Source organism: Corythoichthys intestinalis, chromosome 3, assembly GCF_030265065.1.
Source record: "Corythoichthys intestinalis isolate RoL2023-P3 chromosome 3, ASM3026506v1, whole genome shotgun sequence".
NCBI lineage: Eukaryota > Metazoa > Chordata > Actinopteri > Syngnathiformes > Syngnathidae > Corythoichthys > Corythoichthys intestinalis.
Genome location: NC_080397.1, coordinates 55,739,472 through 55,761,891, shown reverse-complemented (window position 1 = coordinate 55,761,891; position 22,420 = coordinate 55,739,472). Strand labels below are relative to the sequence as shown.

Below are 22,420 nucleotides of genomic sequence, written 5' to 3'. Positions count from 1 at the left end.
AATGTTCAGATATTAAGATTTGAATGAGGCAAAAGAACATGCTTTTTCTCTCAAATATATTGTAATAATCATTTGTTTCGGATGTACTGTAATTATTTTCTGTGTAAAAATCAATTTGGTGTTCAAAAAGTCTTTTTTTCAAACTTGAGTCTTGAAAAAGAGGGGATCGTCTTATAATCAGGGCCATCTTGTATTCGGGCCAATACGGTAATTTTTTTTAATCTGTAGCTTTGCACAAAAACGGTAGACTAAAGCAAAAGATTTTGATTGACAATAGGTGAAAATGTGTAAAGGTTCTCTTCCAAAAAGTCATAAAATTTAACCAAGAAATGTTTACAAAATAAGACCTCTAAAGATGCTCTAATTTTGAACAATTTCGCTACCTTTTCTCTTGGTGCAGTGGTAAAGTTGTGACTGCTGGACATGCTGAGGATGAGACAAGGTGTAGTGAGCGGATGGAGACCCCAGTAGTGTCTGAGGGCTGCCGCTCAGGCCATTCTCGCAGCTGTAGGGCGACGCGGCCGCTTCGGGCGAGCCCCTCAGAACGCGGACCTCCCCGCCAAAGGGACTTCCAGCGGAGCACGTTCTCTGACGACCCGTGCTGCGTGGCACTACAGGGTAGTCTTTACTGAAACGCAAAAAATCCACAAAAAAAGAACATATATGATAGGGTGACCAAATGTCCTCTTTTGCCCGGACATGTCCACCTTTCACGTCGTGTCCTCGTCATCCGGCCGGGTTTTACAAATTCATGAAAATGTCCGGGTTTTTATGATTTTTCACGGGACCAATTTGAAGAGAATCCCTCCGGCCACTGGGGGGCAGTGCTTGCCCGCGTTGACGTGGCTCCTACTAGTAGGGGCGGGAGAAGGAGTACAGTTGTATTATGGTGCATTACCGCCAACTACTGGGTTGACGGTTTGGCAAGAGAACACTAGAACAGACAGTTACATACTACAATAAGGAATATGGTAGTTCTAAGAGACGTTTATAGTGCTCCGTACAGCTTTCTGTAAGTTTAATACCTGTTAATGTCGCTCATGTGTCTTCTGTTGTATATTGGGTTGTATGTGTACAAAGAAATGCAGTATGTTGTATTAGTTTTGGATTAATTGTTCTGCGTTCTTCCCAGTTAAGTTTTTTTTTTTTACGATAAACACATATATACTGTATAATGGCAACTATTAACTTCTGTCGGAGCTTTGTACTGGCGTGACTGTAAAATCCCGTTTGGTGTCGCATCATTGCGGTGCTGATGGATGTAAAATTTTATAGCAAAGTTCGATTTTGCCTCGTCTCCAGTTACTCGTTAATAGGGTAGCTATCAGTGAGCTAAGCCGCGCTCGGCATTATGGGAAATGTAGTTTTGATCTGCTGTGTTTGGAAGCATTCTGGTTGAATAGTTTGTCAGTTTATTTTGGTTATTGTTTGCGTGCAATCTAGAGTATTGAAGGAGAATAAAAATTGAGTGGGTATAACAATTTCTCAACGACAGTTGTCGTGATAGTAATTGATTAATGTTTATATGGCACATAGCGACCTACTGTGTGTCTGTATTGACTGTATGATATTTTTACGGGTCTGCATGATATTTTTTTTTTGTCATGATTTAATTCGTTTTTTTATGTGTTTTTATTGTTTGTTTTTTAGTAAGAATAAAGCCTGTTGGGTAAAAAATGTATTTCCATATAGTATATAATATATATATATTAGGGCTGTCAAAGGATTAAAATGTTTAATCGAGTTAATTACAGCTTAAAAATTAATTAATCGCAATTCAAACATCTATGAAATATGCCACATTTTTCTGTAAATTGTATTCTGTAAAATAAATTGTTGGAATGGAAAGATAAGACACAAGATGAATATATACATTCAACAAACGGTACATAAAGACTGTAGTGGGCATTTCACTCTACTGTCATTTAAATCTGTCTATGCTGTCCTCACTCCGAAGCGTCTACTTTTTCCAAAGCTAGACAGCTAGTGAACGACGCCTTAATAATTAGACTTCTTCCTTTTTCATCTGATTTATTAATAAAATGGCCTCAAACTATTGTCCTCTTCAGACCGTCGTAAAACTACAAAAAGTACACAAGCATAGCATTAGCAACAACGTTAGCTTAGCACGCTATACAGGTTCACTAAACATAAACAAAAAGCGTCTCATACAAAAAATATAACATTTCGCTTACTAACATAATATGTACATTCTTTACAACAACCATACTTATGGACAAATCTTGTCCAAGGATAATATAAGCACAACATTATCAGCCCGAGACATTGTGCAGCCATAATGAACTGGCAAGAAAAAAATAAACCATGTCGCAAAGCGACCACAAGAGTTCGCTGTTGGACAGCACAAAAACCCTTGCTGTAAAACTTAACCAAAAGGCAAAATACTTTCTGAGCGGGACATGTGCGTTAATTGCGTCAAATATTTTAACGTGATTAATTTAAAAAAATTAATTACCGCGCGTTAACGCTAATATAATATAATATGTATGTCAGGGGTCGCGTTAACCGGATATTTTCCGTCGTTGACCGGTTTTTTAAAACGGTGACGGAAAAAGCTGAAGTCCGTCCGTCATTTTGACAGGTTGCAATTCGCACCCCAGACCACAGGGTGGCGAGTTAGCATATTAATTAGCTATTGTCTCTCTTAATGCATGACGTCGTTGGCTCTTCTGTCAGAATATTGTAGCGTCACCGGGGTCTGGCGGCAGCACCGTGATTGACACATCAATGCGAGGTTCTTATTGGTGCACCCGGTGTGCCAGTGCGTCATCCAATTGATGGACAAGATTGCCACCTGTGTATAGACCCCAATCACATGACGTCACAACTCCGCCCCCCCGACTGGAGCCGCCATATCGTCATGTTTACACATTACCGCTACGTACATGCCTCCTATTACGGCGTGTTTTTCTGCTCGTTAATATTAATAATCAAAATGGTGAAGGCGTGTGTGGCGGTTGGTTGCTGTAACAGAGAAGATAGACGGAGAGACTTAAGTTCTACCGTATTCTGAGAGACCCGAAGATGAGAGCGAGATGAACTGCTGTAATTCGACAAGAAATCTGGGCACCAAACGATCACCACAGACTATGTAGTAGTCATTTTATATCTGGTAAGATGCATTTAATATATATTTAGAATATTTTTGGCTGACAACCACAATTAAGATCATTGTGTGACGTTGGTGATTGGGGTCTATATTGTTGCCTCTTTTTCTTTGGGGGCGGAGTTGTTGGCGGTAAGCAGAGTAAAAAGGGAGAAAAATACCACGACTTCCGTGTCTAATTTTTCGCCGCCAAGCAAGCGTTACAATATTAATTAAAAATGAATAAAAACTAAACTATTGAATATGTCATCATTATCATTTTAAAAATTTAAGTGACGGGTAAAAATAGACTATGACCGGATTTTTATGAGCCTGTCAGTCAAAATGACAGACAACGAAAATGTCTAGCGCAACCTCTGATATATGTGTATATATATATAATTTATTTATTTATTATTTTTTTTATAAAACTGAATTTTTCTGTCCAGACGGAAGAGTCACACTATAAATATATTAAAGTGATATAGGCATCTTTGAGTGAGCTTCGAGTAAAATTCAAGTATCTCGAGGCCGGGCCGAATGTCCTCTTTTTTTGGAAATCAAAATATGGTCACCCTAATATATGAAATATTGCATCTAGGTATTTTTGGTCCGGTTCTATCATTCATGCTTCTGCCCCCCTATCCCCCCCCCCCCCCCCCCCTCCATCTTTCGCTTTCAAGTCTACTTAAGCGCTTTCCATCTTTTCAGCTCTGATCTCCCTTTGTAAACACAGCCCTCTCTGTGAACTCTGTGGTATGTAGGGGACAGCGGGCCACATCTCACTGACTGGCGCTGAGATTGTGACACGCACAAGCAGACACATGCACGCACAAACACAGCCGGGGCTGCTGTGAGATAATTTGCCGCTCTAAAAATAAACATCCAGCTATGTGTCACTTCGGATATAGGCCCTTCTCCGCAAACCAAAGCAGCACAATAACACAAAGGAAGGGGGGAGGAGCGCTGTACCGCAATGCACATCGGAACCCCCCCCCCCACCTTACTCGTTTCAGTAACGGGCTAGCTCATTGGCTCAGTAACATCCTACGAACGGCCCGACACAAGTGGAGTTCAGCTGCCAAAGTGGAGATCAGCTCAGCACGAAAGTGGTTGATGTGCAGTGACAGTGTGATTCACAGGCAGCAATACGCTATCATTGGTCTAACACTGCTCTGTTCTCGTGTGTTGTGTTGTGTTATTAATGTTCTACTCTAAGGACCAGCTATAGGGTCAAGCACAACCTTCAGGTGACAGCAGCTCACATCATTTTTGCCACTTGGCTCAACCCAACGAACACGCACTCACGCCATATGTATGCCATCATAAAAGACTAGGAAGCAGGATGAGGCGGGTAGCTCCAAATACAGTGCACGCTTGCTTTTCACAAGGATATAGACTAAGCCTGACTGTGGTTAGCTAATTTATGCGAAAAATAATGAGCGATTATTATTGTATGTATGCATGTACAGTGGGGCAAATAAGTATTTAGTCAACCACTAATTTGGAAAGTTCTCCCACTTGAAAATATTAAAGAGGCCTGTAATTGTCAACATGTGTAAACCTCAGATCTTCTCTAGAGCGGTGATGTTTTGGGGCTGTCGTTGGGCAACACGGACTTTCAACTCCCTCCTCACCCCGTGGCATCAAAAATGATAACAAGAACGGTGAGCAAAAATCCCAGAACCACACGGGGGGACCTAGTGAATGACCTACAGAGAGCTGGGACCACAGTAACAAAGGCTACTATCAGTAACGCAATGCGCCGCCAGGGACTCAAATCCTGCTCCGCCAGACGTGTCCCCCTGCTGAAGAAAGTACACGTCCAGGCCCGTCTGCGTTTCGGTAGAGAGCATTTGGATGATCCAAAAGAGGACTGGGAGAATGTTATGCTCAGATGAAACCAAAATGGAACTTTTTGCTAGAAACAGATTCTCCTGTTTGGAGGAGAAAGAATACTGAATTGCACCATACCCACTGTGAAGCATGGGGGTGGAAATATCATGCTTTTGGGCTGTTTTTCTGCAAAGGGACCAGGACGACTGATCTGTGTAAAGGAAAGAATGAATGGGGCCATGTATCGAGAGATTTTGGTTGAAAATCTCCTTCCATCAGCAAGGGCATTGAAGATGAGACGTGGCTGGGTCTTTCAGCATGACAATGATCCCAAACACACAGCCAGGGCAACAAAGCAGTGGCTTCGTAAGTAGCATTTCAAGGTCCTGGAGTGGCCTAGCCTGTCTCCAGACCTCAACCCCATAGAAAATCTGTGGAGGGAGTTGAAAGTCCGTGTTGCCCAACGACAGCCCCAAAACATCACTGCTCTCGAGGAGATCTGCATAGAGGAATGGGCCAAAACACCAGCAACAGTGTGTGAAAAGTTTGTGAAGAGTTACAGAAAATGTTTGGCCTCAGTTATTGCCAACAAAGGATATACAACAAAGTATTGAGATGAACTTTTGGTATTGACCAAATACTTATTTCCACCATGATTTGCAAATAAATTCTTTAAAAATCATACAATGTGATTTTCTGTTTTTTTTTTTTCCCCACATTCTGACTCTCATGGTTAAGGTTTACCCATGTTGACAATTACAGGGCTCTCTAATATTTTCAAGTGGGAGAACTTGCACAATTACTGGTTGACTAAATACTTATTTGTCCCACTGTATGGACCCCACTCACATGACGTCACAACCACGCCTCCGCGCCATATTGTCCGTCAACTCGTCGTGTTTACGCATTACCGCTACGTAAATTCCTCCTATTATGGCATGTTTTTCTGCTCGTTAACATTAATAATCATAATGGTGAAGGCGTGTGTGGCGGTTGGTTGCAGGAACAGAGAAGATAGATGGAGAGACTTGAAATTCTACCGTATACTGAGAGACCCGGAGAGGAGAGCGAGATGGACTGCTGCAATTCGACGAGAAAACTGGGCACCAAACGATCACCACAGATTATGTAGTAGTCATTTTATATCTAGTAAGATGCATTTATTATATATTTAGAGGGTTTTGGGCTGACAACCACAATTAAGATCATTGCGAGGCTAATCGCCGACAACATACAGTTTCAAATTGAAGATGCTTATTTCCTCCACCATCATTATATTTTGAATAATATTTAGCTGGTACCAAGTGAAAGAAGCTGGCCTCGTCTACGGATCATCAGTTAAACAGGTGTGTCCAAACCTTTTGCAAGGGGGGCCCAGAATTGGTGTGGTAAAAATGCAAGGGGCAACCTTGGCTGATTTACATAGACCAATATATTTAAACAAATTTTAGCAAGCCCTTCTGTGTGTCACATTGGCTTTATTATTTTTTTAAATTCATAATTTCAACAGTCTTGTCTTTGTGGCGTTCTCTTTCGACACTCGGGCTCTTGCGAAATACTGCTGCTGTGAAATTAAACTAGCTTCATGTTGCTTTCTTTTCTCGCTGCGCATCTTCCCTGTAATGTTGTCGTACATGTCAGCGTGTCTTGTTTGGTAATATCGCGTCACATCGAACTCTTTGAAAACAGCGACTGTCTCTTTGCAAATGAGGCAGACACAGTTGTTGCGTGTTTTAATGAAGAAATGGTCCAATATCCACCTATCCTTGAAGCGTCTGCCATCGCAGTCAACTTTTTTTTTTAATTGATTGTCGCCATTTTAGAAAATTGGAAGTAAAGGGTCACACGGGGTAATGTTGCTTAGAGTGCTGCTCTTAAAGTTTTTCGAACTTTCGTGAGAATAGGCTGGTTTTGTGTGGACAAGATAGTTGTAGATATCAGGGTAGCAGATGTCAGGCAGAGAGGGCGAAGACAGCGGGTCGAAAAATATCGATTTATCGATAGATTTCAAAAATGGATCTGGCGAATGGATAGACTGAAGCTTTTCCACATAACGCCTTTTATGCAACGCATCCAATGAGTTTACAGCGTCTGAAAGCACCGGGGCTTCCATGAATTGCACTATAAATTGCACGACAAATTGAAACCATTGAGAATACGGATAAACAATGGCGGCCAGATACAGCGACACGTCAATCTGTGATGTTGGTAAGTAGGGTCTATATCATCCCTACCAGTGTTGAGACCCAATTCTACGCCCTTGAGGAACCTCTTAGGTTACCTTCATTGCAAAGTTCTAGCAGGAAAGACAACTCACTCCACCGCTAAATTTTGTGATTTTGATTTGTTTTGACTGATTGACAGATGCACACAGGCGTTGGAACTTGGCACACGCACACACAGTGTGTACTCACCCTTGCAATTTGGCCATGCGGTGCAGTTCGTTGTCATCGCTGCCTCTGAAGCCTTTTGCAAAGGGATTGTTCTCTATCTTCAACTGAGTAATCTGAGGACAAAACAAAGGATCTCTTTTATTGACTCGTGCTGACATTAAAGCACAGCACTTCCACAGGACCTTACATGCACACAAACGAAGAAGGCCCTTTTAAACCTTCTCTCCGCCGAATGAAAGTCAATGGTTTATTATTAGCAGGGGCCCCGTAGATGTTAAAAGCAGCCCTGCCGAAGATCGCCGTGGCCAACATTCCTGCGCCGTCAACGTTCCTGACGGAGAGGACAGTGTTCTCGCCAGCTGACACTGAATAAACTGTTTAGCCAAACAGTCGCCAGGTTTAAGCATTTTCAGGCCAAAGCTTTTAGAGGTCTAGTGCTTTGATGTTAGGTCTTCAAACTTTTCTCATGGAGGGAAGGAAGCCTGTGTTTGGCTGCAAGACTGTCTGAACGCAGGCGAGTGGTACAGGTCAAAACACTGCAAATGTATCACGTTTTAATCGGATTATTTCTCTTAAATCTAGTCAAATAATTTTCTCCATCTTGTTTTGAGTGTTAACGCCGAGTTAACAGATTAATGTGTCAGATTTAGGGCTGTCAAACGATTACAATTTTTAATCAAGTTAATTACAGCTTAAAAATTAATTAATCGCAATTAATCGCAATTCAAACCATCTATAAAATATGCCATATTTTTCTGTAAATTATATATATATTCTGTAAAATAAATTGTTGGAATGGAAAGATAAGACACAAGATGGATATATACATTCAACATACGGTACATGAAGGACTGTAGTGGGCATTTCACTCTACTGTCATTTAAATCTGTCTATGCTGTCCTCACTCCGAAGCGTCTACTTTTTCCAAAGCTAGACAACTAGTGAACGACGCCATAATAATCAGACTTCTACCTTTTTCATCTGATTTATTAATAAAATAGCCTCAAACCATTGTCCTCTTTAGACCGGCGTAAAACTACAAAAAAAAGTACACAAGCATTCCATTAGCAACAACGTTAGCTTAGCACGTTGTACAGGTCCACTAAACATAAACAAAAAGCGTCTCATACAAAAAATAGAACATTGCGCTTACTAACATAATATGTACATTATTTACAACAACCATACTTACGGACAAATCTTGTCCAAGGATCATATAAGCACAACATTACAACGTAGGCGTCAGCCCGAGACGTCGTGCAGCCATAGTGAACTGGCAAGACAACAATAAACCATGTCGCAAAGCGACCACAAGAGTTCGCTGTTAGACAGCACAAAAAGCCTTGCTGTAAAACTTACCAAAAGGCAGAATACTGTCTGAGCGGGACATGTGCGTTAATTGCTTCGAATATTTTAACGTGATTAATTAAAAAAATTAATTACCGCGCATTAACGCGATAATTTTGACAGCCCTAGTCAGATGATTCCATTTTAAGTAAATATTACTATTTGTTTATATGAAGCTCATACATTATTGGCGGAGTTTGACTTTTGGGGCAGGGGGGCACAACATGTTGATGACCCTGATGCAGTGTCAGCAAAAAAAAAATAACTTACAAGAATATTTATAATCAGTTGAAAATGAGCGTTTTTTTGCTACCCATCATTCTTGAGGGGCTATACTTTTCGCCAAGGTCGTCATCAATTGAATATGGTACGCCCACCGGTGTCGTGCCAATGTACCGTAATTTCTGGACTATAAAGCGCACCTGACTATAAGCCGCCACCCACAAAATTTGACACGAAAGCAGCATTTGTTCATAGATAAGCCGCACTGGACAATAAGCCGCAGCTGACCTCACTGTATTATGGGATATATACACCAAAATTAGGGCTGTCAAAATTATCGCGTTAACGCGTGGTAATTAATTTTTAAAATTAATCACATTAAAATATTTGACGCAATTAACGCACATGTCCCGTTCAGACAGTATTCTGCCTTTTGGTAAGTTTTACAGCAAGGTTTTTTGTGCTGTCTAACAGCGAACTCTTGTGGTCGCTTTGCGACATGGTTTATTGCTTTCTTGCCAGTTCAATATGGCTGCACGACGTCTCTGGCTGACGCCTACGTTGTAATGTTGTGCTTATATGATCCTTGGACAAGATTTGTCCGTAAGTATGGTTGTTGTAAAGAATGTACATATTATGTTAGTAAGCGAAATGTTCTATTTTTTGTATGAGACGCTTTTTGTTTATGTTTAGTGAACCTGTATAGCGTGCTAAGCTAACGTTGTTGCTAATGCAATGCTTGTGTACTTTTTTTTGTAGTTTCACTACGGTCTAAAGAGGACAGTGGTTTGAGGCCATTTTATTAATAAATCAGATGAAAAAGGAAGAAGTCTGATTATTAAGGCGTCGTTCACTAGCTGTCTAGCTTTGGAAAAAGTAGACGCTTCGGAGTGAGGACAGCATAGACAGATTTAAATGACAGTAGAGTGAAATGCCCACTACAGTCCTTATGTACCGTATGTTGAATGTATATATCCATCTTGTGTCTTATCTTTCCATTCCAACAAATTATTTTACAGAATATATATATAATTTACAGAAAAATATGACATATTTCATAGATGGTTTGAATTGCGATTAATTGCGATTAATTACGATTAATTAATTTTTAAGCTGCAATTAACTCGATTAAAAATGTTAATGGTTAGACAGCCCTAACCAAAATATATGAACCGGTAACACTTTATTTAACAGCGGCATCATAAGACTGTCCTAAGACCAAATGAGCCACCATAAAGCTTTGAACCAATTGGCTGCAAAGCTTCATTGCTTAATGAAGCCTCATTTGGCCGTCACTGCTCCCTTGGGGGAGACGGTCATCATCTGCTGCCACCTGCTGTCAACACTGTTGTCGTCCAACGTGCCTCCTAGCATGCATTGCAGTGCTACAAATATTAAATAATAATCAAAAATCCATGTTCTGCGCTAATTATTTCTTCAGTTACTCTTCCAGTTGTTTCATAAATTGCTAGCTCTGGTATTTGGTAAAACTTTATTTGACAGTGGCACCATAAAACTGTCATAAGACCATCATAGTTATGAAATGACACTGCCATGAGCATTAATGACATCATGACAGATGTCATTTTGTGTCATCCTGCAAATGATCTCACTTTTGAATAGAATCAAAAGATCCGAGCTGGACATATATGGAGTGTTGGTGACATAATTTGCCAGATGATACTTAATGACATCTGTCATAAGCATTCATTAACGGCCATAATAGTGTCATAATCATGTCATAATTATGACGGTTTTATGGCAGTCTTATGACACCATTGTCAAAGTGTTACCTATTAACCCAAATAAATCAACAAATAAGCCGCACTGGACTATAAGCCGCAGGATTCAAAATGAGCGGAAAAAGTAGCGGCTTATAGTCCGAAAATTACGGTAGTTACCCCAGTCAATAATTGTATCCCCTGGGCTGAGCCACTGCGCTGGACTGATTTGCTCGATTTATGTTTTGGTGATGTAGTTATCCAGGAGGTTTTAAAGCATGGCACATCCGTAAAAAACAAAAAAAAAAAAACAACAAAAAACGTTTTTTTCCTGTCGTATAACGTAACATACGTACTGAATGTAAAAAAGGCCATGTTTCACTGTTTTATTCATAGGATGACCTATAACTGTTATTGCTGAAATTCAATTCCCGTATGGAGTTTCTCCAGTTTAATAAACGTTGATGTCCAAAATATATAACTGTGGTTCTTTTCTGGCTTCAATTAATTGTTTAAGTCGACATCCAGTGGGGCAAATAAGTATTTAGTCAACCACTAATTGTGCAAGTTCTCCCACTTGAAAATATTAGAGAGGCCTGTAATTTTCAACATGCAGAAGTCAAGAAGTCAATATTTCGGCAAGCCGCCTAGGATCGGTTTAAAGACACTGCTGGTGAACTGGAATTGGATGCAGGTACGACGTTGGGAACTCATCCCACATCTCCTTAACGAAACAATCTGACCAGCAGCGGAATGTGACAAATCATGCCAGTCGTCATACTAGCTTCGCTTCCTTGCTAGCACAGCTATTCTCCCAGTCCAGTCCAACTGTGTCATCACCCCCGGCGTGCATTGCGCGCATGAAACATGGCGCCCTCGGTAGGTCAAAACATGTACGAAATATTATAAATATTTAAATCAATGGCAATAATATATGTGTTTCTAATAACATGTTTTAGTAAAATTGAACAATTGTGGCTGATTAGAGCCTACGTACAAGTCTAAGTCAGTGGATCCCTTTAAATAACACACATTGTGTAATATAGCCTTTTTATTTCAGAATGTCGTTTTCAGCACGCCGAAACTGCTGGTGTCTGATGTGCGCCTGAGCTTAGCCTCAAATGATATTGAAAAAAGAATAAAAAAATGTGGATCTTGCAAAAGAACAATTGGCTACTTGCATAGCAAAAGTCTGCTAACTTAAATGCTATATAATGCTAATTAGGGCCCGAGCTCTAAGCGTGCGAAGGCCCTATTGTTTTGCAAAGGATTTTTTTTTTTTCTTCCTCAGGGCAAATGAAAACAGCCAATTTGGAGGCCTGAACATGCATGAAAAGTCACCAAAATTTGCACATACGTGCGGAAAATTGTATATTTCGATAATTTTGCAACGTTGCAAAAAAATAACAAAATGGCTCAGTGGCGCTCCCTTGAAATTTTAAAATTGGGCTATAACATTAGGGTCTGTCAGCGTAGAGTGATGAAATTTGGGGAGTCTATACCTTGTCCAAAACCGCTCCAAAAAAGCATTTACACCCATATTCCAAACCCAACACGAAATCGGTTATTTTGGATCGAATATTACATTTTTATCGATTTACAGGGTGCACATTTGAGACCTTTTCGCCGAAATTCGCAAAATTGGTGAGACTGTTCAGGAGACAAATGAGATCCTAAGTTTTTAAAATTCATTCACGAGTCTGACCTGGGTGTGGTGCCAAAATCGGCCATTTTTTCGGCAAAATGACAAATTCAGTAAATGACTAATAGTTCCTTGACACAATGTTCAATCTTTTCCATATTTGGCATGTATGTGCGGTATCCCATCATTAACAGGAATGCATTGAAATATTACCCATTTGGCCTAGCACCCCCTAGTGAGAAAAGGAAATGCCTTTTTTTACGAGACAGGTTCCTCCTCCAAGGGAAAAAAATCTGTTGACCTCAAACCTGCATCAGGGGAGCCTTAAGACCTGTGTTCAGGTGCCTGATGAAAAATATTGAGGTTTCGTTGAAGCGGAGGGGTCCAAACAGGAAAGTGAAAATGATCGTCAACAATTTGTCTCGCAAAAAAACTTTGAACAGTCATAACATATACAACATATCTGCGCCAAACTTCCCGTGCTTGTTGAGAGTCATACCCTGAAGGGTCTTGTATGGGTCATTTGCATCAACTCTACAGTGCCAACTAGTGGCGACAGAAAGGAGTTTTAAAACAGGCCTTTCCTATTGGGTTTTTTCAACGTAGAGCAATGAAATTTGGGGAGTCCATACGTTATACAAAACTGTTCCAAAAGGTCTCTTGCACTCATTTTCCAAATCCAACAGAAAATCAGGTATTTGGGATCGAATGTGAAATTTTTATCCATTTGTAGTATAGTTTACATTTGGAGGCCTGAACATGCACGAAAACTCACCAAATTTTGCACATACATGCGGCTTTGCGTGGATTTCGATAATCTTGCGACGTTACAAAAAAATGTAACAAAATGGCTCAGTGGCGCCCCCTTGAAATTTTCAAAAAGGCATTTCCTTTTAGGTTTTTTTTTAACGTAGAGCAATGAAATTTGGCGAGTCGATACCTTGTGCAAAACTGCTCCAAAAAGTCTCTTGAACCCATATTCGAAACCCAACAGGTATTTGGATCGAATGTGACATTTTTATCAATTAACAGGGTGCACATTTGAGACCTTGTCACAGAGGGAGTTAGTTGGATCATCTTCAAAATTGGTGAGACTATTCAGGAGACATAGGAGATCTAAAATTTTCAAAATGGTGCGTTTTCATTCATGGGTCTGACCTGGGCGTGGTGTCAAAGTCGGACATTTTTTGGGCAAAATGACAAATTCAGTAAAAGACTAATAGCTCATTGACACAACGTTCAATCTTTTTCATATCTGGCATGTACGTATGTGCGGGATCCCACCCTTAACACGAGTGCATTGAAACATTACCCATTAGGCCTAGCGCCCCCTAGTGGGAACAGGAAATGCCTTTTTTTACTAAACAGGCTCCTCCTCCAAGGAAAAAAATATATTCACTTGAAACCTATATCAGGGGAACCATAAGACGTGTTCAGGTGCCTGATGAAAAATACTGAGGTTTGGTTGAAGCAGGAGAAGTGAAAATGACTGAAGCCATTTCGTCTCACCACAAGTTTTGAACAGTCATAACTTCTACAACATATCTGCGCCAAACATCTCGTGCTTGTTGAGTCATACTCTGAAGGGTCCTGTAGGGGTCATTTGCATCAACCTACAGCGCCAACTAGTGGCAATAGAAAGTCACTCGTTTTTCCAATTCATAGTCCAGTTCTTTTCAGGTTGGTCATTGTAGTTTCTAGACCTTTTGAAATACTTATTTTACGGCCCATGTCCACACTGTCTATTGCCGTGACGACCCTTTATTCGCTCCTTTTTTGTAGTACTCTCTCCAATAGGGGTTTTTATCTATTAGGTGTGTGAATGTAAAGAGGCGACTTTCGAGCATGTTAGGTTCTAATAAGATGATTAGAGAGGAGGATCTGCCACCACCCTGACCTGCACACTGTCCGAGTTGCGTGACGTCCGAGTTGCGCTAGATTGCGAAGGCCCGTTCAGTCCTGCTTGCAGGCCTAGTGTTCGGATTGTTTCTGGTAAACAAAATGGTTTTAATTTATTTCATTTCTGTTGATGTCCCTATAGACCCTACCCACCGACGTCACAAAATCACGTGCTCGCTGTATGGTTCCGCCCACTTGTCCGTCATTTTGTGTCTGTATTATCAATGGTCTCAATTGATCGAGCAATTTATAATGCATTTCATGGAAGACCCGGTGCTTTCGGATGCCGTAAACTCACTTGATGCGTTGCATAAAAGGCGTTATGTGGAAAAGCTTCAGTTTATCCATTCGCCAGATCCATATTTGATGCCGAAATCGATGTTTTTCGACCCGCTGTCTCCGCCGTATTTGCCTTACATCTGCTAGCTACCCTGAACTGTACAACTATCTTGTCCACACAAAATCAGCCTATTCTCATGAAAGTTTGAAAAACTTTAAGAGCTTGGAGGCTTATAAATACTTCGTTGCTGGTTGGGTGAAACAGGTCCTCGTCCACGAAAATTCGGCAGGAATCTATCTTGTGCTCGGAAAGGTGAGTTACTAAATTTTCAATTCAAAATCTTTTGTTATTGCTAACATCCACTGTCAAGTCTAATGTATTTCATGTCGTTTGTCAATGAAGTTAGGGCTTTTAATGTTTATATGGTTTAGCGATAGCACTCTCACTACATACATACATACGTGTATGTTGTCGGCGATTAGCCTAGCAATGATCTTAATTGTGGTTGTCAGCCCAAAACCCTCTAAATATATATTAAATGCATCTTACCAGATATAAAATGACTACTACATAATCTGTGGTGATCGTTTGGAGCCCAGTTTTCTCGTCGAATTGCAGCAGCCATCTCGCTCTCTTCTCTCCGGGTCTCTCGGAATCCGGTAGAACTTCAAGTCTCTCAGTCTTCTCCGTCTATCTTCTCTGTTATTGCAACCGACCGCCACATACGCCTTCACCATTTTGATTATTAATGTTAACGAGCAGAAAAACACGTCGTAAATAGGAGGAATGTACGTAGCCGTAACAGGGAAACATGATGTGTTGACGGACAATTGGGCGGCACCAGTCAGGAGGAAGGAGTTGGGACGTCACGTGGGTAGGGTCTATAGGGGCTCCGTATAACTGTTTCTATAACATTTCTAAAATTAAACTGATTGTAATTGTACTGTAACATAACGCCTTGCTTTACACGTATTATGCAAATTAAGTATTTTTTGGGCACTTTTTGATGAAATAATTGTTCGAAATTAGTAATGCTGCTATAATTTGTTGTCAAATGCGTATTGCTGGTGGTAACCACATGAAACTCACCAAGGGGATTCAAGGGATCTGTGTGCTCAGATCAAGGGAAAGAAACAGGTCATTCGTAACACACATGCACACAGGCACATTTTTTCCCAAGCGTTTACTAAAGCAGAGTAATTACAAACAAACAAAGATGATGCAAGAGGATTTTCTGCATTCAAATAGAAAAAAAGTTTAGCTTATGTGTGTGTAAATTGCGTTTGTCTCCAGGGAGGGTTGGAAACATTGAGTAGAGAACTTTTTGGACCAAACTTTTGTTTTAAGGTTGAATTTGGTCAAGAAGTGTAAAATTAGGGATTAGGAACCCTCTCATGATGGTTACGGTTTGAACAAAAGGATAGCGTATTATGCAAACAAATGTCCTCATGTGGACCTAAAATTACAAATGCTTTGTTTGAGTGTTGAACTAATTTGTTGTGCACACACATAAGGTGTCTAAGGTCATTTTATATTTTTAAGATATGATCAGAGGTGGGTTGTCACGCATTACATGTACTCCGGTACATGTAATGTGTTTACTTGAGTAACATTTTGAGAAAAATGTACATTAAAAAGAACGCTACTCATACTCCGCCACTTTGGGCTAGTCGTTACATTTTTCCTCTTTATTCTACATAATAGATTTTACTTTTTACTTTTTTTTTTCACCCGGCGATGCCAACAGTAGCTCTACCAGTTTCACCAATGAGACATCGGAACAATACATGACTCCATTTTACTAATCAGACTCAAGCTTGCCGTTCTATGATCACGCTAGCCCAGGGGTGGGCTAACTATTCCACAAAGGGCCGCAGTGGGTGCGGGTTTTTGTTGGAACCCATTAAGAGGACACCTTTTCACCAATCTGCTGTTTTACAAGTGCAATCAGTCGATTGCAGTCAGGTGCTTCGCAGTTCTGCTCAAACCGCATTGGTTAAACTATCTGTGCTGGGTCAGTTGGAACTAAGACCAGGACCCCCTGCGGCCCTCAAGGACCGGTTTGCCCACCTCTGCGCTAGCCTGTTCAATCACGTGGCGTCTTTAAAGCATCGTAAAAAAATCAAGTATTTGACATAGAGCGATGCCGTCAACATGACTCGAAAGAGCAGATTTTAACCTCTCTCCCAGCTTATATTTGGCACCGATTGACCATGGAAAACCAGAGATACAATATGCTCACGTCTAGGTGTACCTGTTAAAAATCGAGCAGCAGCATTTAGAACAAGTTGCAGCCGAGAAATCGAGGACTTGGGGAGGCCAACATAAAGTGCATTACAGTAGTCCAGCCTTGAGCTTATAAAAGCGTGAATTGCCTTTTCAAGGTCGTGGCGACTAAGAAAAGGCTTCACTTTTGCCAAGAGACGGAGTTGTAAAAAACTTGCTCTTACAACAGAACTTATTTGTTTTTCAAAGTTAAGCCTGTTATCGAATATCACTCCGAGATTTGTCACGTGAGTCTTAAAAATGTCAGCCAGAGCAACAACATGCCGCCTCCTCCGCCCCCTTCAAAGAGGAAGGATATTAGAAGTTTTTTTCAGCCAGCAGCAGCCACTGAAGGTAGTGTAAAAAGGTGGAGGTTGGGAACACACCACTTATTTTAGTACTGAAAGTCCAACCTGCATCAGAGTTAGCATAACATTAAACTTTGTGAATTTGCTAACCTGCAATACTTGAGTAAGAAGCTGCTTAGAGAGAAGTGTCCTCCTGTATGTGTTTTCTACTGTTAACGTTAATTAAAATTAGGGCTGTCAAAATTAACACGGTAATTAATTTTTAAAATTAATCACGTTAAAATATTTGACGCAATTAACGCACATGTCCCGCTCAGACAGTATTCTGCCTTTTGGTAAGTTTTACAGCAAGGGTTTTTGTGCTGTCTAACAGCGAACTCTTGTGGTCGCCTTGCGACATGGTTTATTGTTTTCTTGCCAGTTCAATATGGCTGCACGACGTCTCTGTTGTGCTTATATGATCCTTGGACAAGATTTGTCCGTAAGTATGGTTGTTGTAAAGAATGTACATATCATGTTAATAAGCGAAATGTTATATTTTTTGTATGAGACGCTTTTTGTTTATGTTTAGTTAACCTGTATAGCGTGCTAAGCTAACGTTGTTGCTAATGCAATGCTTGTGTACTTTTTTTTTTGTAGTTTTATGATGGTCTAAAGAGGACAATGGTTTGAGGCCATTTTATCAATAAATCAGATGAAAAAGGAAGAAGTCTGATTATTAAGGCGTCGTTCACTAGCTGTCTAGCTTTGGAAAAAGTAGACGCTTCGGAGTGAGGACAGCATAGACAGATTTAAATGACAGTAGAGTGAAATGCCCACTACAGTCCTTATGTACCGTATGTTGAATGTATATATCCATCTTGTCTTATCTTTCCATTCCAACAATTTATTTTACAGAATATATATATAATTCACAGAAAAATATGGCATATTTTATAGATGTTTGAATTGCGATTAATTGCGATTAATTACGATTAATTAATTTTTAAGCTGTAATTGACTCGATTAAAAATTTCAGTCGTTTGACAGCCCTAATTAAAATGTGAGAAATGTAGTGAACCGAGGTTTACCCCCTTCTCCCTAATTTTCATTTTTTTTTTGTTGAGTTTGGCTGTGCTTGTGGATAAAAGCAGTAGAGTTTTACCTGAAGGAAGGCAGTGGCGCTTCCAGAAATTTTTCACAGGGGTGGCCAAATGGGGCCCACTTAAAATCTTCACTTAAAATCTTGAGGTGGCCAAAACTAAAGCCATAATTTCAGGTTTTCATTATATTATTGCAGTAAAAAGGTCAGGGGAAAACTGAAAGACAGAAAGACTAAAGGACACGGCTACTGATATACTTCGGTGTATTGTGTAATATTTGATGTTAATAATGATTTAATGTGCATAGTCCGTAACTGTCCAGTCAACATTTTGAGTTCCACAACAATTCTGTTTTATTGTGTTATGAATATATTAGGCATAAGGTGTACATTTAAGTAGAGCTGTCAAACGATTAAAATTTTTCGAGATAATCACAGCTTAAAAATGAATTAATCGCAATTCAAACCATCTCTAAAATATGCCATATTTTTCTGTAAATTATTGTTGGAATGGAAAGATAAGACACAAGGCGGATATATACATTCAACATACGGTACATACAGTAAGTACTGTATTTGTTTATTATAACAATAAACCCACAAGATGGCATTAACATTATTAACATTCTTTCTGTGAAAGGGATCCACGGATAGGAAGACTTGTAATTCTTAAAGGATAAATGTGAGTTTGTATATTGTGACTAAATATTGCCATCTAGTGTATTTGTTGAGCTTTCAGTAAATTATACTGTAGCAACTTAACTGTTCTGCCCAATTACATGATGGGAAGTGGTGCAACCATGACTGTGTATGGTGGCTGCAAATGCTACATCTTTTCTGTGTTGGGTACACTACAGGGTGTAAAGAAAAAGATCAACTCCTGTCATTCTTCCCCACGTCGCTTCCCACAATATTTATAGTTGCTGTGGGAGAGATGACAAACCTTTTGCCAATTAAAAGCACGACCCCAATGAATGCTTTTATCTACTCACTTGACACTGCCTCTTATCTCTGTATAGAAGTACAACGGCTGTTTGCGGCAATGCGTGAATGAGTCGTACTGCGAATGCGTTAATTGCGATAAATATTTTCGTATGATTAATTTTTAAAAATTGCTGCCCGTTAACGCGGTAAATTTGGCAGCCCTACATTTAACAAAACAAAATAAATGCATTCATTTGGGATACTATGCATAACTGATGCTACAACAATCTAACGATATACTGACAAGCGAGGTGGCCAGTGGGGTGGCCAACATATTTATGGGGGTGGCCGTGGCCACCCCTGGCGACCCCCTGGTGGCGCCACTGAATTTTTATTTATTTTTGTCATTCCCTAACTAAGAAGTTTCTTTAGTAAGATTGAATTAATTTATTTAGACAGACAATGTTGAGTGGCAAATGTTTATTTTTTGCATTTCTGGATAGTTAAATTATTAACAAGTTTGTATTTATTGTGTATGTTAATATTATTTAAGTTATGTTCAAATATTGCAATTTACTGTTTTACGGAGTTCAGGGTTTATTCTGGAAGTTCTCAAAATGTTACTTTAGTATTTTTTGAAAACTAAGGTTTGAATCGAACAGTGTACAACCTGAACCAATACTGTACATATGAAAGTTAGTATAAGTCATTACAGATTTATTCAGCATTTAGCCTATTACGGTAATTAATTGGGTTCATATTTGTGAGAAATGTAGCCCTGATCCCCTGTTCACCCAATGTGTTTGGTCTTATTAATGTCCCTTCCCCAGCAAAAAGTGTACATGCAGGTTATGCTGTTATATCGTCCTTACAAATGTTAAGACCAAATCTTCGCCCTTGATATGATGAATGTGAAGTGGACCATATCTGTCATGTATAATTCTTTGATATTTTCCTCTCGTTTGATAAGCGTTTGTACTTTGACTGAAACTGACCTTATGGTTCTGGTAAGAGGTCACAGCAATGAAGGCGGTTTCAGAAAAGACATGAGTGCAAAAAGCTGTATTCTTCGAGCCGAAGCCGTTGTTCTCGTCCGCCTTGACAATATGAACGCGAGGCTGGTATTTGTGCATGGAGTTCAAAATGATCTGTGAAGGGGGATGAGATAAAGAGGGTGAGTTTGGCTAACCATTTGCATTCCCACAAGAAGCAGATTAAGCAGATAATTGACATTCACTGTAAAAAAAAGAAAATCTGTAAAATTACCGTAAAATACTGGCAGCTGTTGTTACCAGTAGTTTACCATTGAATATACGGTGACAATGTTAAAAGATACCTCTGTACACCCCATAAAAAGTCTATAATTTACGGTAAAATACCAGCAGCTCTGGTAGCCTACACCATAAAAACTACTTTGACAATGTAAAAATCCTTATGATAATGTAAATACAGTACATATATAGCCTATTTATCTACATTGTAACTATGCCCAAAGCGCTTTACATACGTACACATTCACACACCACTGGTGCTGCTGCCATCCCATTGGGGGCAAATTAGGGTTCAGTGCCTTGCTCAAGGGCACTTTGACGGTGGGCAGTCGTAGCCGGGAATCGAACTACTGACTTTTCAGTCCCAGGACAACTCGGACAATACGATAATGTAAATAAATTCCTTAAAATTTACGGGAAAATTCCTTCTACTGTGGCTTCCGGCAAGGTTAACGTCATTACGGTAATGGGGAAAAAACCTGTATCATTTATTTGTTTACCATAAATTACAGATTTTCCTTTCAGTACTGTAATGATTTTTAACATTTACACTGTGAATTGTACGGTAAACTGCTGGCAACCAAAGCTGCCAGTGCATTTACATTGTGAAATTTACGGTAAACTACCGGTAACCACAGCTGACTGTAAATTATACCGTTTTTTTTTTTTTTTTTGTGCCTCTACCGTAATGACTTTAACCTTCCCGGCAGCCACAGTAAAAGGAATTTTCGGACTATAAAACGCTACTTTTTTCACTCATTTTGAATCCTACGCCTTATAGCAGGGGTTTTCAACCCAGTCCTCAAGGCACACTGTGGGTCCTGGTTTTTGTTCCAGCCGATCCAGCAGAGACAGTTGAACCAATGAGGCTTCTGCTAAAACAAGCCACACCTGACTGCAATCAACTGATTGCACTTGTAAAACACCAGATTGGGGAAAAAGTGTTGTCATCTTGTTTGGTAAGAATGAAATCCTGCACCCACAGTGTGCCTTAGTGGAATAGGTTGGGGACCCCTGCCTTATAGTCCAGTGCGTGTTATTTGTTGATTTATTTGGGTTAACTAATTTGGACAGTGGCGTCATAACACTGCCGTAAGACTGTCATAATTATGATATAACACAGTCATGGACATTAATGAATGCTTATGAAAGATGTCATTAAGTGTCATCCAGCAAATTATGTCACTAACTCCATTTATGTCCAGCTCGGATGTTTTACATCCATTCAAAGTGAGATAAATTAATTTGCCCGGTGACACAAAATGACATCTGTCATAAGCATTTATTAATGCTCATGGCAGTGTTATGTCATAATTATGATAGTCTTATGACAGTCTTATGACACCACTGTCAAAAAATGTGTTACCAAATTCTATAAGTAACAATTAATGAAACAACTAGAACATTAACCAAAGAAATAATTAGCATAGAACCTGAATTTTGATTTGTTATTTACATCTGTAGCGTTGCAATGCATGCTCGGAGGCATGTTGGACGACAACAGTGTTGAAAGCAGGTGGCAGCAGAGGTTTACGGTCTCCCCCAAGAGAACAGTGATGGCCAAATTGAAGCTTCTCGAAGCAATGAAGCTATGCAGCCGATTGGTTCAAAGCTTCACGCTGGTTCATTTGGTCTTATGACAGTCTTATGATGCCACTGTCAAAAAAAAGTTTACTGGTTGATTTCTATTGGTGTAAATATTTCATAATACAATGAGGACATCTGCTGCTTATCGTCCAGCTCGCATGATCTATTAACAAATTCCGTTTCCGTGTCAAATTTAGAGGGTGACTAAATTGGGCGACTTACAATCAGGTGCACCTTATAGTGCGAAAATTATGGTAGTCATTTTGATAGTAGGCGAATATACAGTGGGGCAAAAAAATATTTAGTCAACCTGTGCAAGTTCTCCTACTTGAAAAGATTAGAGAGGCCTGTAATTGTCAACATGGGTAAAGCTCAACCAAAGAGACAGAATGTTGAAAAAAAAAATAGAAAATTCACATTGTATGATTTTTAAAGAATTTATTTCCAAATTAGAGTGGAAAATAAGTATTTGGTCACCGACAAACAAGCAAGATTTCTGGCCGTCAAAGAGGTCTAACTTCTAACGAGGCTCCACTCG

General features: G+C 39.8%; 1 protein-coding gene across 3 annotated transcripts in view; it reads right to left on the bottom strand.

Moving 5' to 3' along the window:
* The window catches only part of LOC130913422 (T-box transcription factor TBX5-like), a 50,653-nt gene that overhangs the window by 9,505 nt on the left and 18,728 nt on the right, over positions 1-22,420 (bottom strand). For all 3 annotated transcript variants that reach the window (XM_057832032.1, XM_057832033.1, XM_057832031.1), the window contains 3 exons: positions 20,020-20,172; positions 7,357-7,448; positions 384-628 (listed from right to left, as the gene is read on the bottom strand). In XM_057832032.1, coding sequence (XP_057688015.1) covers positions 384-628; positions 7,357-7,448; positions 20,020-20,172 — 490 coding nt within the window. The remainder of the gene's footprint in view (positions 1-383; positions 629-7,356; positions 7,449-20,019; positions 20,173-22,420) is intronic.